General features: G+C 40.2%; 1 protein-coding gene across 3 annotated transcripts in view; it reads right to left on the reverse strand.

Moving 5' to 3' along the window:
* The window catches only part of clybl (citrate lyase beta like), a 73,720-nt gene that overhangs the window by 12,726 nt on the left and 43,992 nt on the right, over positions 1 to 17,002 (reverse strand). For all 3 annotated transcript variants that reach the window (XM_053495755.1, XM_053495754.1, XM_053495757.1), the window contains one exon: positions 3,819 to 4,007. In XM_053495755.1, coding sequence (XP_053351730.1) covers positions 3,819 to 4,007 — 189 coding nt within the window. The remainder of the gene's footprint in view (positions 1 to 3,818; positions 4,008 to 17,002) is intronic.

The following is a 17,002-nucleotide window of genomic DNA, read 5'->3' on the forward strand; positions in this document are numbered from 1 at the left end:
AGTGCTCATTTCACTGAAGGGGGAAGGTGAGAGAGGGAGCGAAAGAATGAGCGCGCGTGCGAGAGAGATAGAGAGAGCAAGGGAGCGAGCAAGAGAGATAGAGAGAAAGAGCAAGTAAGAGAGAGGCAAGAGACAAGAGGGTTGGGCCTAGCAATGGACCCTTTCATGAGCGGGTGCACACCCAGTGGCGTGGCGTCTAAAGAATGCACGCGGCACCAAAATTGCAGGAGGATTGTCCTTGGACAAAGGGGTGGGAGTTACGCCTGTTATACTCCAATAAGCCTTGTCAGTCAAACAAGGAGAGAAAAAGCAAAGAGAAAGGGAAAGCAATGGATTTTCATACAAAGAGAAACAAGTAAGTCCGTCTTTTAGCAACAAATCAGTGTGGTGGTTTCTCTTCTAAACTAGGTGCAGGAAAAAAGAGAAAAATAAACAGCGGAGGGATTTTCAGCCTGAAAGCAGAGGACAGGAGGGGGATAGCCATAACCAGGCTTCAAAGCTTGAAGTCTCAGAGGAGCAGTTAGTTTCTAATCTGCCAAAGACCAGGGACTAAAAGATGGGAAGTGATAAGGACAAAGAGAGATAGAGAGATTTAATACAGCTTTTCTATGAGTCATTGCTATTATGGTCTTCAAAAAAAGTATACAAATTAATACAGAAATCTAGCCTGCTTGCACAGTTGGCAAACATAATTTTCAAAAACTGAAAATAACTGTATTACATGATAGGCTTTCAATACATTTGATTCTGTTTATATACTGGAAGACAAAGTAATATCATTAATATATAAATGTAAAATGAATAGAGTTTTACATACACACACACACACTATATATATATATATATATATATATATATATATATATATATATATATATGAATAAATAAATAAAGTTTTTACATTTATATGTAGGTGAAGGGACAGCAAAGGAGAAAAGGAAAACAACTCCTTTCATGTCTCTCTTTTCCTCTCATCACTTTCAAAGCAGCAGGCCCATGTCAGGTCAGTGCTACATGATGTCCTCACCATCACAATCTTCTGTACCCTGCTGGGACTATGAGCAGGGCACTGGTCAAGAATGTGCAGGTTATATATGTGCACATCCGTACAACACACACACTGCCATTCTCTCCATGTCAGCCAGTTAAAGTCAAATAGGAACTTTCTTGTGAATAAAGGTCTTAGGCTGATTGACATTAACAAAAGACCTTAAGTATGGTGAGGTGATAAGACTCTTAGCCACCATAAAAAAATTGAATGGATCAAATGTTTTAAAGAAGTCTATATGTCTGTGAATGATGATCTTGGCCGAGGTGGCTCGAGGCCCACTGCATGTATTCTGTAAACATTTAGTGAGCAGAACGTCCGGTGAACATTCTGCGACACGTTAGTCATCGGTTTCTCATGAGCAGAACATTCATTGGAACATACACACACAAAACAAACGTACAAGGAAACTGTACACAATCATTCACGAACAACGGTTGCACAACACAGGTGAGAGTTATTGCTACTTCGCACAAATAGTCCTGGGCTATTTATCATATCCAACTTGATGGTATCCAGGTACTTTTGAAATGCTGGGATAAGTGCATTAGTGTAGCTAAGGGTTATAACGAGACATAACATGGATTTTACTCTGATAACTGTGTTCTGTTATTCTGCACAATTACAAGTCCCAGTTTGACCTAAATGCCTGTTGTATATAAAAAAAACATAAAAGATTGTAACTTTTACAAATGCATAATCAGCCATTCATTAGTCACGCAAACCTATTTCGCCATTTTCGATCACCTGACCACAGTGTTTCAAAAGACTCATGTTGGGTAAGCGAATACGTTTGACAGGGGCAAAAAAAGGAACAAGGTGATGGAGAGAGTGAGAGAAAAACATGAGCACCTGTCAGCAATTAAAACGGCAAGAAACAGAGAGCGGCCCAGGAAATATATGAGCTCTAATTAAAAGTACTAGTTAAAAACTTCCTGCTTCTGGCCTGGACTAGCTGTAGCTGTGAGCTCCCTCCGCCTCTCTGTCTCGCATTCCCTTCCTCCACCTAGTCAAGACATTGTGACTCTTTTCAGGTCTTTTTGGGAGGCATGCAGAGCATCTGAATGCTGCAGATTTGGGTGCGGTGGATGTGGGTTGGGGCTGTTTTTTTTTAAGGGGGTGGGGGAGACTTTGGGATCAGAGTTTCTCCAAGCCACTGGAGCTCTTGCAGAAGTTAGGATGTGTTTCATACACACACACACACAAACGGGCATCTTCTGAATTGAACAAGATGTAAAGCTGGGTTAAGGGATTTATAGGGGTGATTTCTCCTTTTAAGGTCCAGGTTGCATAATACAGTATGCATCAGAACTTGACAGTGCAGGGTGCAGCAATTGTCTCAACAGAAAGCTTAGTAAATTTACTAAGGACTACTCATTCTTACTCTGCACTGCGAAAAGAAAACTGCTTGGATTTAATTCTTACACCTACATTTACAATATTAGGACACTCAGCCTCCAGGCACACATGTTAAAGTGAACATTGGCTTGGAACAACATGTTCTATAGAATCCAACATGTCAGACTGATGTCAAATTCATGGCTTCGACTCATAAAAAACAAGCCTTAGGAGCAGAAATCTTCCTGTAAAATTGAAACACTTTGTTATTACTGTTTTAAAGAGACCTGATGTTTTCTCATTCTCTAGTGGTTAATACATGGAGCATTCTGCTTTTTATTTAAAGATATGGAAATAGTAGAAGATGATGAGGAAAATGTAATGGTTATTTTTAGGTCTTTATTTTTGATATGATGACACTGTGGTCGATCAAAGTCTATCATCTGCACTGGCATGCGGAATTTAAAGGAATAGAACACTAAAATATTTATTCTATTATCAGGGTTAAGAGTAATTCCACTATTATAGTTAGTTATACCACAGTCTTGTTTAATGCTCTATTCTAAGAGATTAGAAGATGATGTAATTAAAGCTAATAAAGTTTTATGGAAGGTGATTATTTCCCATTTTTAGAAGTCTTCAGTATCAGACTCACCGCCTGGCAAAAATAAATCACCTTTTGGATTTAAATAAGCAATACTTTGATTGGATGTTTGCTGCAGTGATTTATATGTTTCAGCTAGGAAAATTATTTTATTACTAACCGGACTTTTAAGCAGTGGAAAAAGGTCATGTGTTCTGATCAGTCCAGACCTCTCTGTTCCAGAGCAATGGGTACATCAGAATAAGGAGGGAAACACATAAATCGATGCACCTTTTATGCATTGTGGCCACTGTACAAGTCTTAAGGGACAGTGTTATGATCTGGGGTTGCTTCAGTTGCTTAGGTCTAGGCTCAGCAACATTATGTGGCAAAAAAATCATATTGCTTGACTACTTCTTACTTCATTACTTATCACAGCTATGGATCTTTTCCCCCTTGAATGTATAGGTATAATCCATGGCCAACAATGCCAAGATTCAATAGTGTGTAAGAGTTCCGATCCTAACCCCATTACATGCCTTTGGGATGTGCTCGAGGAGACTTTACGGAGTGGTTTGACTCTTCCATCATTAGTAAAAAATCTTGTTTCTTAAAAACAAGCCAAAGGAAATTTCAGCTGTAATCAAAGCTAAAATTTGTCCATTGAAATACTGTAGTGGCAGATATTTTTTATTGGGCCAGGCAGTGCATAAATCTGTATTTAGGGATGGAAATGTATCTAAATCCAATTTATATAATCCCGGTTGATATGTCATTATTATCTACAGCATTTTTTTTAATGTCCTCTGAAATTTTAAACATTGTTATAGAGGAAGGCTCTTTACTTACCCACTGTAGTTCGTCTGTGTCTTCCACCTTTGGTAGCATGATTGCCGGGGGGAGGACCTCCCCCTGTAGAATGACCTCTAGATCAGCGTCAGTCAGGCCACTGGACACAGAGTTCACTCGCACACACTTTTCAGTGCGTCCCACATTCAGCTCAGCCAGCATCTTTGGGATTGTTTCCCGTGCCTCTGCCTACATGGGGGATGCAACACGTATGCAACATGAATGAGTGGCCCTGTAAATGCACCATTCAGTAACATAATACAAACGTAATGGGTTGAAATTGAAGACTGAATTGACAAATACACAATTTTCCTATTCTTAGGGAAAGGTTTTACAGCAATTTATTTTATTTGACCATAAGGGGCCGGATTTATCTATAATAGACATGACGGTCTTTATGGAACAATGATGTAATACAAAACTAAATTGGGCATTCAGAAATTGGCAAACACTAACAATGCTGGAAATAAGTGAGGCGCACATCCAGGAACATTATTTTCAAACTCTTTATTTTACCGCACCTTAACGTTAAAGTAAATATTTATCATCATTATGTGTAAAAAAAGGCAAGGAATCTAAACAAATAAAGAAAAAGACATTTTTATGAACATTGTCCTTATGCACAGATTAAGACGCGTCAATGGCTGACATTTTGGAAATTTATTGAGGAAACGGCATCTGGCGCCTGGGATTACAGAGCCAGGCAAATACCAGCAAGAGGGATCATCCTCCATGAAGCCAATGCACTCAAGACCATAAAGCACAACTGCCAACATTCTAACACAAAACTCCGAAAGAGCTCACACAAGCACAAACACTTCAGAGTAAGTAGTAAGAGGAAGAGGAATCAAAGGAATTAAAGGTAAATCTGAGGACTAGATTCCAGCGGTGACACACCAGCACATGGCAGAAGATTCTAAACAGATGTGGCTGAAAAGTGATTTAAAGCGAGAGGGTAATGCAAAAGTACAAGGAAATTCTTGTTCAACCAGTGCTATATGAGGACATATAACCCCAGGAGTTTAGACCTGGGCCAGTTAGACCTGAAAAAAGCTGGAGTGTAAGCACAGACTGAAAAACTTAAAATTTAATACAGTTTGAATGAAAGGGCTCCAGGCCAGGTCATAAGAATAAACACATTCAAAAACACACAGACCCTCCCAGAATAAGCTCAGATCAAAATAAATCTCACTCTCACTCACTTATCGCCTATAATTCTCACACTACAGGCAATTTGGGAATGCCAATTAGCATAATCCGCAGGTCTTTAGACCGTGGGAGGAAACCGGAGTACCTGAAGGAAACCCACCAAGCACGGAGAGAACATGCAAACTCCATGCACACATAGATGGGAATTGAGCCTGGTCGACCCCGGAGGTGCAAGGCGACGGGGCTAACCACTACACCACTGTGCCGCCCAAAATACATCTCATTCCACTATAAAATATAAAGGCTAATTTTCATTAAAACTACATTTGCCTTTGACCAAAGAATAATGAACACCCTGGCTTAGAAGCATAAACTCATTATAATGAGGCACATTATATCAACCCTGCTCTAGATTAGACTTAGAATACTGTAGGTTAGAACTGTACAAAAAGAAATATTCATTTATTTATTCATTTATTCTCATGCACATGGAGACCTGGAGCAGAAATTGAACCCTGGAGGTATTAATTTGCCAGGTTAATACTTATAAGTGAGAATTACTGAAATACTTATATGATTAAATACTACTTGGTCTCTTAATTTAGATGGTTTCATCTCACAACAATTGAACAGGCACATTTTTTAGCCAATTTAGCATCCAATTAAGTTAGAAAAAAATTTGATACAACAAATTTTTAAAAATTTGATACAACAAAGTTTGGTTGTGATATGTGTCAATGTTTTCAATTTTATGGAGTAAATTAAGCGGAAGGATGGGCAGATGGACAGACACACACATGCACATGCACACACAAAATGAGAGTGCGAGAACACCAATCAGGTAAGCTTTTGTTTTTACCTCCGGACGTTTGATGTCAGCAGTAACAGTAATGTTAAGTTGATTCATTACTATAACTAATCTATATTTTATAGTCTGCTCTTTTTGTTATTATAGCTAATCGGCATCTCTTGGTCTGTATTGTACCTGGCAACAGCTTAAATACAAGTTTTAAAAAAAAAAAAAAAAGAAATTTATATTTTACAACCGCAAACAGGCTTAAGTTCAGCTTGGAAAAGCGAACAGAATATACAATTTCTAAATGGAAAAGGCTTGCTGAGGTAAGTTTTACTAATTTGGAAATATCAACCTATATAGCAAAACTCTTTCTTGCTAATGCTAGGGTAGACTAGCATCCGTTGCTTAGCAGCTAATGCTAAGTACTTCAAAAATGTTTTTCTAGGTAACATGGCATACAAAAAAAATTAAAACTGAATGAACTAAAGTTTGTCATGTTTACATGGCAAAAGTAGATTGTTAATATAGGTACTTATGATTTTTGATAACGTCATCCTAAAGTATAACCATCAGGAACAACAACTTACAGTGTTGCTGTACAGTGGTAGCTAAGTGGATAAGGCATTGGACTACGGTTCGGAAGATCCCAGGACAAACCCCACAACCACCAAGTTACCACTGTGGGCCCTTAACCCTCAACTGCTGTAGATGTATAATAAGATAAAAAAAAAATTATGTAAGTCGCTCTGGATAAGAGCGTCTGCCAAATGCCTAAATGTAAATGTAAACATTAATTTGATAACTTAGTCATTCAGGTCATCCGCTGACTTCATTTGATTGGCACATAACACCGCTGAATCTAAACCTGACCAACTGAAGCCCCCCGCCCAGATCATAACATTGCCTCCAGATGCTTGCACAATAGACAATATGCATTATTCGTGCATCGCTTCATGCACTTTTGTTCACTAATGCACCCATCACCCTGGCATAGGGTCGATCTTTGATGTAACCTTAAAGGAAGTGTTATTATCATCAGAAATGTTGTATTGCAATCTTATTTGTGTTGCCTATTTTCCATTTACTGCTACACAAAGGTAATGCAAGAAAGACGGGAGAGCATAAAATTACCAGTCATATACATTTTACAGCATATCCTTTCATGTCATCTTTTCCAAAAAAATTGTTGAAAAGCAAAATGTTGTGGGCATCCAAACTGGTTGACCAAACAGACATGACATGAGTCAACAAATAATTGGTACAATTTTTTAAATAAACTAATACTGAAGGAATCCTGCAAGTAACAGAAGTCTTGACAGCTCCCCCTACCTTCCTCCTTCTGAGAAAAGACGTTCTTGGCAGAGTAATATTTGATTTTCTATCAGTGGGAGAAAGGCCAGTTAACTCACCTCCTTTAAGAGTAAACTGACAGACAGCATTCTTGAGAACGTTTCAGCTCCTGAGGGGCCGAGCGACTCCGTGCTTGAATAAAGCACTTTGAAAACTGAAATGTTTTACATTAATGGATCTCCATCCAACAAGTTGCTTCAAAGCAAGCTCCCCAATCACCAAGCATCCCACAGAGTGGCCCGGAGAAGCCCAGGTTTCAGAGATCTTTGATTCCTTCCATCAAGCCCATCATTAAAGCCTGACACTGAGTTATGACAGCATGTCCACAAAACGCTCAAAACAAAGGATGAACTTTCAAGTCTGGAGATACTGACCTCTAGTTAAAAAAAAGGCCAGCTCCTTCATGTATTGAGAGCTTCAGAATCTGGACTCCTGCAGAGTGATATGGCAAAAAAGGAACTCCATGTCTGGATTATTCACTTACATCTGGGAAAGGTGTCTGAGAGACAGGCAGAAATCATTCTTTTATTGCAAACACAGATACATACCTGCGTCATTAATAGTACACGTACATGTAATAGGCATTTATCAATCAGTAGGTCAGTGTTGGTGGCAGAAATATGGGATAATAATAAAAGCCTTCTGTAAGGAAGATAAATATCATAAATAATTTGTAATAAATTTACTTATTTATGTAATATGCATCACCTGCCAAAATAATTTTTTCTGAACACATTTTTAAAAACTATTTAATTAATAATTCACTGGTCATAGGTAAGTGCTTCAAAACAAGTATTGTCTTTTTGTCTTTTACTCCTATTATTTCTCAACTAAAGACATTTGCAGTGCCACTGGATGCGAGGTGAAGAGATGAACAGGGCACAGAGGCCTGTATATTCTAGCTGTGATATTCAGAAGGACTATATCCCATGGTTTTGCTTTTACATACAACAGGAAATGCATCTACATCCCTGTTCAGGCCGAACGTCCAACAGATCCTGCATTTAATCATGCATTCATTCTGAACTTATCGACTTTTCTACGAAAAGGATATGGTGCAAGACTAGTGAATACCTCAGGTCCTTTTTATTAGAACAGCAGCATATACATCACACGCCTACATATCCACTGGTGCTGCCAACAAAAACAGGTCACTGTAATTTGATAACAAGGCCCAGAGTTTTGTGACGTGTGCCTGAATCTGGAGGAGCTAGATGGTACAGGGCTGAGCTGCTCAGATGGAATTTCAACTGCAGCACACATCTGCGAGATTTTAAAAGCTTTCTCCTACTGAATATAATAAAGGCTAGTGGTGTACCCCATAATTAGTGAGGACTGCAAAGAACTCTCAGGGCTCCAATAAGATCTACTAGTGGTCAACTAATAAATGTTGCATTATTAAAAGACCTAAGACACACTAAAGGGAAACATATGAGGGCAAGTCAAAAACTATCTGCACTCTGGCTGTAGAATTAGTTTTTAAGAAATTTTTAGAAAAGACAAGTACATAATTTTTTCGACATAATCTCCTAGCTTTTCAATACATTTTGTCCATCTGTCAACAAGCTTTTGTATTCCCTCATTAAAAATGTTTAGGCTGAGCTGAGAGCTACAAATCCACCCCCCTTCTCCCATCTTCATCAGAACTGAATCGTCGTCTTCAGCCTGCTTTCAGGGGACAAAACATTTAAGAGTCCAGTGGAGCAAGATCAGGAGTATAGGGAGGATGCTTTAACACCTCAAAACAAAGTATTGCAGAGTGTTGATAGTGTGGGAAATGAAGTTGAACGCATATGCGAGATGTAAGCTGGGATATAAAGCCTGGGTTTTGTTTTCTTTTCAGTACTTTTTAGTTGGATTTAAGTGCGGGGGCCACTCGAAACTTTGTACTATAACCTGACAATGGGACTGAACTTGAATCTCTGTAGCGCTGATGTATACTTAGGACATGCTGTCAATCAAAAAAGGGCTTCCGCCCTTTAAACAGCTCCTCCAATCATCATGCAGCAGCCCAGCGTCCTGGCCCGCTGTTACCGGGACATAATCGCAGCGTTTATCCAATGACCGTCTAGTTTCAAAGCACTTAAAAAAAAAAAACGTTCAAAGCAGCCGCATTTAAGTCACTGGACGCTGGGCTTCAACGGGGAAATGCACTGTGACATTACAGGAATGTATGAGAAGAAAATCAAGTCAGCCGACCTGCTATATCTAACTGATATAACTTTTCTAACGCATTTTTAATCAATAAAATGTTAATACAATAGTTCATAATTTGACCATTAATTTTGTGACATTATAGGGGAAGCTGAGCTTTCCTTGCAGTCTTAAAGAAATCGCCACTGATACAGTGAGTACAGAAGAACCATCTCAAGGATGATCAGAAGAAATGAATAGCACCTAAGTTAAATATATGAGTGTCATAGCAAGGTTTTTAAATACTTTGGCTCATGTGATAATTTAGTTTTGCTTTTTTAATAAATCTGCAAAACTGTCAATAATTCTGTTTTTCTGTCAATGTGGAATGCTGTGTGTACATTAATAAGGGATAAAAATTTACTTAAATAATTTCAGCAAATGGCTGCAATATAACAGAGTGAAAACTTTAAGGGGGTCTGAATACTTTCCGTACTCACTGTATATCAATATATCTCACTGTAACGAGCACTGTTGATTGTCGAAACTTCTCCCTGATAATGTCCAATACTGGCCCTTGAGAATCCCAGAAAACTCTGGGCATCAACTCTCCATCTGATGGTTGACTTTTTAACTTTTTCTTGGTCAGTGATTAAGGGTTTTTTCGTTCCTTACTCTGAGGTTTACTCTGTCTTGTAGTGATGAATCCATGTGTCGTCACTAATAATAATTCTCTGTAAGTAACTTTCATCCTCTCTAGAGTATTGGCCCAAATTATGGTTGCAGATATCCAAACGCTTCTGTTTATGCTCTACCATGAGTTGTTTTGGCATCAGGTACACCCTCACCCCACATAAAAACAATGATAAAACAAAGGTTTTAATATAACCAGAGTGCAGATACATTTTTACTCACACTTGTATATAGCCTGTGTGTTAATCCCTGGTAGCTGATGCTATATAATGTCTCCACCCGTTCTATGTGAATGCTAATGTACTACCTGGGCAAAAATGAATAAATAAATGAATGAATTTAAACTGTATTTGGCATTAATTACAGCACATGTTATGGTGGTCAATGCATGTGTGAAAATGATTCTACATTCTCCCAGGGTGGGACAAAAATAAATTAATAAATAAAATCCATTGATGGTCAGCTGTTTGTTCCTAATCCTGCAACTTCTCATCACACTGTGCAGATGGAAATGCTCTTAGTTTTACTCTTTACCACAGCTGTAATTTCTACGCTTGATTTTCAGGATATTCATTCAGGATTTTTTTTTTTTTAACAGTTCCATGGCTCAGCCCTATTTCTCCAGGTTTTGCTAATGTGTTGGAGGATTAATTTTAAACCTACTTGTTCTTGTTCATTTTAAAAGGCCAACAATTTTACAATCTCAATGTGCTCTGCAATTCAGATTCAGTCATAACATTATGTCCACCCCCTTACTATTGCATAGGTCCCTCTTGTGCTGAAAAAAAAAAACAGACTACATTACATCCCTGAAGGTGTGCTGTAATATCTAGCACCAGGCCATCGGTAGCAGATGCTTCAAGTCCTGTAAATTGCGAGGTGGAGCCAGGGTACTTTATCCCGCTGAAAGAAGTCATGACCATCTGGGAATACCATTTCTGTAAAGGGGTGTACCTGGTCTGCAACAATGTTTCATTAGGTAATAAAAGTACCCGTCAAAGTAACATCCGCATAAATGTCAGAAACCAAGGTTTAAGAACATTGCCTAAAGCATTACACCGCCTTTGCCAGCTTACCTTCTTCCCATAGTACATCTTGGTACCATCTCTTTCCCAGGTCAGTGGCCATCCACATGATATAAAAGAAAACGCAGAGTCTTGGCCACCCATGACACTGGTTCACTGGTTTTCCTTTCTTGGACCACTTGCCCTGACCAACACAGACAGGGAACATCACCAAAAAGTTGCTCTAGCGCAGTCAGATAGCTAGATAGCATAACATAGCTATTATGTTTAGCTCTCTGTGAACATAATTATATGGCTGATCAGTGTATATTCTGCAATCTGAATCAATCCAAATGTTTTCCACAATATAAATTAATTCCACACTCTAAATTAATCTGAATTAATTGTACAACCAGTATCCATTAGAATGTATTCTACTAAATACAATAATATAACATTCTCCAATGCACTAATCTGGTCTCCTTGAACATGTTCCTGTGTTTCTGTGCATACCATTAGGTTATAAGATAAATGAGTCTAAAATAAATGTTGAGAACTAACATGAAAGCTTGGATGGCCTTTAAATACTACATTATACAGAGTGCTGGCATTTGCCTGCTTTTCATTTTAAAGCCATTAGGGTAACTCACACCTGATGCCACTGCAGGAGCCGTGTAACATAGGGACCTTTCTGAAATACTGAGTAGTACTTATTTTAGACAGCATTTTTACTCAAAGACTATTGATAGATATAATTGTTAAAGTTTTTTCATAGGAGACATACTTCATCTACCATCCAAAATCCAATATTCTAGCAATATTTTTGGTGAAACTTGTTTCAATAAAGTTCTCATTACTGGTTAATGACAATAGTTACAAGTCAATGGTACCAATTCCTTCATCCTACAGGAGCTGCCTGCATTCTCTCTCCACATGAGACATTGTTGTGCACCAGGAGGAACCTAGGACCTACTGCACAAAAGTCTGAAAATGGGTCCAAGGATTTCATCCCTATACCTAATGGCAGTCAGGCTGCCGTTGTCTAGCCTGTAGACGTCTATGCATCCCTCCATGGATATGCCTCTCCAGACCACCACTAACCTGGTCATGCTAAACGATGCTACAGGCATTATAACATTCTCCACAGCTTCTTCAGACCCCTTCAGCTGTCCACTGGGTGTGCTGTTATTTAGGTAGCAGTGAAGGCCGAAGGCCTCGACGGACCAGACCCAGGCGGGAGAAGCTGGCTTTGGGGACGAGGAATGTCACTTCTCTGTGGGGGAAGGAGCCGAAGCTTGTGCGGTAAGGGTTATCAGTTAGATCTGATGGGGCTTATCTCGACACATAGCCTCAGCTCTGGCTCCATACTCCTGGATAGGAGTTGGACTTTGTTCTACTCCGGAGTTGCCCAGGGTGTGAGGCGCCAGGCGGGTGTGGAAATACTCATGAGTTCCCAGGTGAGTGCCACAACGCTGGAATTTACTCCAGTGGACGAGAGGGTCACCTTTCTGCACCTGAGTACCATGGGGGGAAAAACTCTCACTGTGGTCTGTGCTTATGCTCCAAACAGCAGTTCAGAGTATTCTTCTTTTTTGGAGACTCTGAATGGAGTACTGCATCAGGCTCCAGTAGGGAATTTCAAAGTCTTGCTGGGGACTTTATTAGAGTGGTCAATGTTCAAAGCTTCTATTGCTGAAGCTGCAGCTGTGAGCTCTGTTCTTAAGGTTCTCGGTGCCTCAAGGGGCAGTAACCCTCGAACAGCATGGTCGACACCTCTGGTAAAAAAAAAAAAAAAAAAATCCTTCAGGGATATGTTATCCCAGGGGACTCTAGAAGCAGTTGCAAGGTACCGGCGGATCAAAGGATAGCAGCTGCAGTAGAAGCAGAGGCAAAGCAGTGGGTGTGGGAAGAGCACGGAGAATCCATGTAGAAGGACTTTCAGGCGGCACCAAGATGCTTCTGAAAAACCATCCTGCACCTCAGGAGGGGAAAACAGGGAACCACCCAAGCTGTGTACAGCAAAGATGGGACACTGTTGACCTCGACAGAGGAGGTAATCGGGTCGTGAAAAAAGCACTTTGAGGAACTGCTTAACCCAACTAATTCACCCTCTGTTGCAGAGACAGAGCTGAAGGATGGCAAAGCCCCAGGAATTGACAAAAACCATCTAAAAATGCTGAAGGCTCTGGGTGTTGAGGAACTGTCTTGGTTGACATGCCTCTTCAACATTGTATGGAAGTCCGGGACAGTGCCTAAGGAGTGGCAGACTCTGCCAGGGTTGTGCCCTGTCACCAATCCTGGTTGTGATTTTCATGGATTTCCAGAATATCCAGGAAGCCATGGAGGAGAGGGTATCCAGTTCTGTGGGCTAAGGATTGCATATCAATTGCTGGATTGGTTTGCAGCTGAATGTGAAAAGGCAGGGATGAGGATCAGCACCTCAAAATCTGTGGCCATGGTCCTCAGGAAACCGATGGATTGTCTACTCCAGGTAGGAAGCGAAATGTTACCCCAAGTGAAGGAGTTTAAGTATCTCGGAGTCTTGTTTACGAGTGATGGAACATTGGAATGTGAGGTTGGCCGGAGAATCAGAGCAGTCGCTTTACTGCACTGTTGTGACGAAAAGAATTGAGCCAAAAGGCCAAGCTCTCAATCTACCGGTCGATCTTCGTTCCAACACTCACCTATGGACAAGATCGCGAATACAAGCGGCCGAAATGGGTTTTCTCAGATGGGTAGCTGGCTTTTTGCTTAGGGATAAGATGAGAAGCTCAGTCATCCGTGAGAAACTCAGAATAGAGCTGCTACTCTTTTGCGTGGAAAGGAGTCAGTTGAGGTGGTTCGGGCATCTTATAAAGATGGTTCTTGGTACGTCCAGCTGAAAGGAGTCCACGTCCAGCTGAAAGGAGACAAGGACTAGATGTACGGATTACATCTCCACTCTGGCCTGGGAACCCCTAGGAATTCCCCAGTCAGAGTTGTCTGAGGTGGCTGGGGAAAGAAAAGTTTGGGGTTCCCAGCTAACCCTGCGACCTGACTTTGGATAAGCAGTTGAAGATGGATGGATGGATGGATGGATGGATAAAAAATTACAGCAACCATGTTAATTAAATAAACTAGATGTGCAACAATGGATTTATACATTCAACATTTTACACAATTAATATGGAGTAAAACTTCATGGGAATGAACAGCATAATCTGCAAAACCTTAACAGTACATCTACAACCTTCTCCCATACACTAAACTTTGATACATAGTTTATGCATTTATTTTTAACTCGCTTTCCAAACCACTTTGAGCAAACAAACCGGCATAGGTTTTATATGATAAAAAGCTAGAGAACATTCTTTACGTTCATTAAAATGAATATCTCTTTCACATAATCACTGGACACATATCCCATTACAGCTGGCTTATAGGCATTAAACACTGATGATGAGGCTACCGTTCCTCAGGTATGTGAAGCATGCACAGTATTCCTCTATTCCCTCGCTGCCTGACCATTAAAGTCCTGCCATGAGGCTGTCATATGGATTCAATTTGCATGTTGGTCCTAATTCAGCTTCATACTGGATAGCTGCATGGGAGTCTATGTATTACATTTAAATCAAATTCAAATTTTCAAATATGCAGTGAAAATTTCTTATAAATTATAAATTATATTATTTCTTTAAAAATTTATTATTTGTATGTTACAAATCTGCCCTGACCGCATCAGAAAAAACACAGATTCACTGTGTTCACTGAGAAAGCTGAATGCAAAGATGCTCTGGCAACCTTTGTTCTTGTACTGGGACATTTGGGACTTTTCTATTGATTCAATTACTGAATCGATACCCAAGATGAAGACATAACCAGACTTACACAAACATATACATACAGATATAGATGGGTGACAAAGGGAAAAAGAAAACTGACACGCAGATATGCTGTATGAGCATTTAGGTGGCACTGCGATATGTTCACTTAGACTAAAGCATCACTGCACATCAATACACCTTCATTCTGACTGATCGTCCTTATAATATGATGAAATATTTTAATCCAGTTGGAAGCACTATTTTCCAGGAGGACCTTGTAACCCACCCTCAGAGCATGGCGGCACTGAATGGATTGATGAGCATAAAAATGACATAAAATAATACGCTATGGCCTTTACAGGCACCAGCTCTCATAACAACTTGATGCCAGCCTACATTCTCAATTGCCATGATTAAACCCGAGATGATATCTTGTAGCAGAATGGTGATCATCTAGGGCACTAAATGCTGAAAAGGTACACTATGTTGCATTTTCTTTAATTTGTCATCCATCTGTATGTACACACTTGAACCCTTTGAAAATTGATTGTCATGTATGTTCTGGCAGAACTCGACTTTTCTAGGCTTAATGTAGCTAGGGTTCTGCTTTTTGAGTCAAAGCCTGGTATCCTTGTTTGTGTTTTTTGGAAGCTGAGTGATTTTTGTTGCACCTCTGTGCTGTTCTGGCCTGTACTGTGAGAAGAACAGCGAGGAGCCTCTGCTCGAGTGACACAGGCCTGATCTCCGGAGGACTGTCTCTCCTCAGCCTCCTACTCAGAGCAGCGCAGCAACCAACGAACCCACAGGGAGAGACACAGGCCTCATACAGCAGCGTATAAAACTACAGGAGCGCACTCACACACACATATACAAAGAGAGAGAGAGCTTTTCTACTGGCCAAAAAAAGCAGCTGCTCTTTGAACTGAACACTATATCCATACACTGCTTTTAAAGGCTGTATATCATATAACAGTTCACTGCATAAATTATGCTAAAATGGAAACGCTGACAGGAAGCCAAAATATTACACTTTCAAATAAGAACTGTCTGAAATCTGAGAATAGAATAGAGTATTATTAAGTCTGATTTGTCAAACGAAACACATTCACTGTACGCCGTACAACCTATAGACATGGGAAGGGGGAAAAAAAACATTATCCCTAATGGTCAGTGTATAGGGTTGGGAATTAGCAACATGAAAGAATAAGACAGAGCTGTTTCATATACCATATAGTGTCCAGTATAACACACACACACAAACATGGGCTGTGATTCCACTCACTGCTCAAACCATTCATCTGCTGCCACCAGCAGGACTACCACAGAAGCAACCAGGCTTAACACAAACAAGCTCGCTGCATGTCATGGCAGCTCATGTCAAACAAGCGAAAATGCTAGTGGGCTGAATACACCACTGATAAACACCCACTGAACAACACCCTGCTTCTCATCTTTCCATGTGCACTGACCAGAATGTAGCACAATACTCGACTGAGCTTTGAGCCTAAGCTCAAAGACATACTGTAGATGTACCTCCGAAAACATTTGTCATTTAATGACTACAGGTTGTATGGTATAAAATACAGCAAACTGTACCAGATTATCATTAACAAAAAGCAAGAGAGAAACAGTATACTTTATGATAATTAAATGTTACGTACCACTGTGACTTATTAAAAAAAGTGTGTGCATGTCGGATTAGAAGACAGAAAAGAAAAAATAGGTGATGTCGTATACTCTAAGTGGCAAAAACAGTAAAACAAGCAAGCAAACAAAGAATGGAAATGAATGAAGACATTCATTGCCAGCTGTTATTGAGCAGATCGGCTAAGACGGGGCCTAAACGAGTGACATACTAACCTCGGATGAATCAAGAGCAGAAATGTGCTCTGACACAACCTCTCTCTTATTAAGCCTCATCCATGTCAGTTAGTCAGAGCATCTTATATCTGGGAACGGGGAATGGAGCTGGGAGGTTTGGTGGGGTTCGGAGTTGATCAGACAGGGTACGAAAACAACATCCGTCCACTTTCACACTTCAGTGGAAGAGGTGGTCCCTCCCGGCAGGGCTGCGTAGTCTTGCCATCTGGAGAATAAATCGGGTGTGAAGTACAGTATAGTTTGGGACTACACGCCGTGGCAGCAGCTCAGCAGTTAGTTCATTAGCTCCAAACTTGCAGGGATTAGAAGGGGAGCATGTAGTGAGATGGCCAGAGGACTATGGGAGACGTACTGGAAGCGAAGCCACTGGACTGA

This window comes from Clarias gariepinus, chromosome 5, assembly GCF_024256425.1.
Source record: "Clarias gariepinus isolate MV-2021 ecotype Netherlands chromosome 5, CGAR_prim_01v2, whole genome shotgun sequence".
Classification (NCBI taxonomy): domain Eukaryota; kingdom Metazoa; phylum Chordata; class Actinopteri; order Siluriformes; family Clariidae; genus Clarias; species Clarias gariepinus.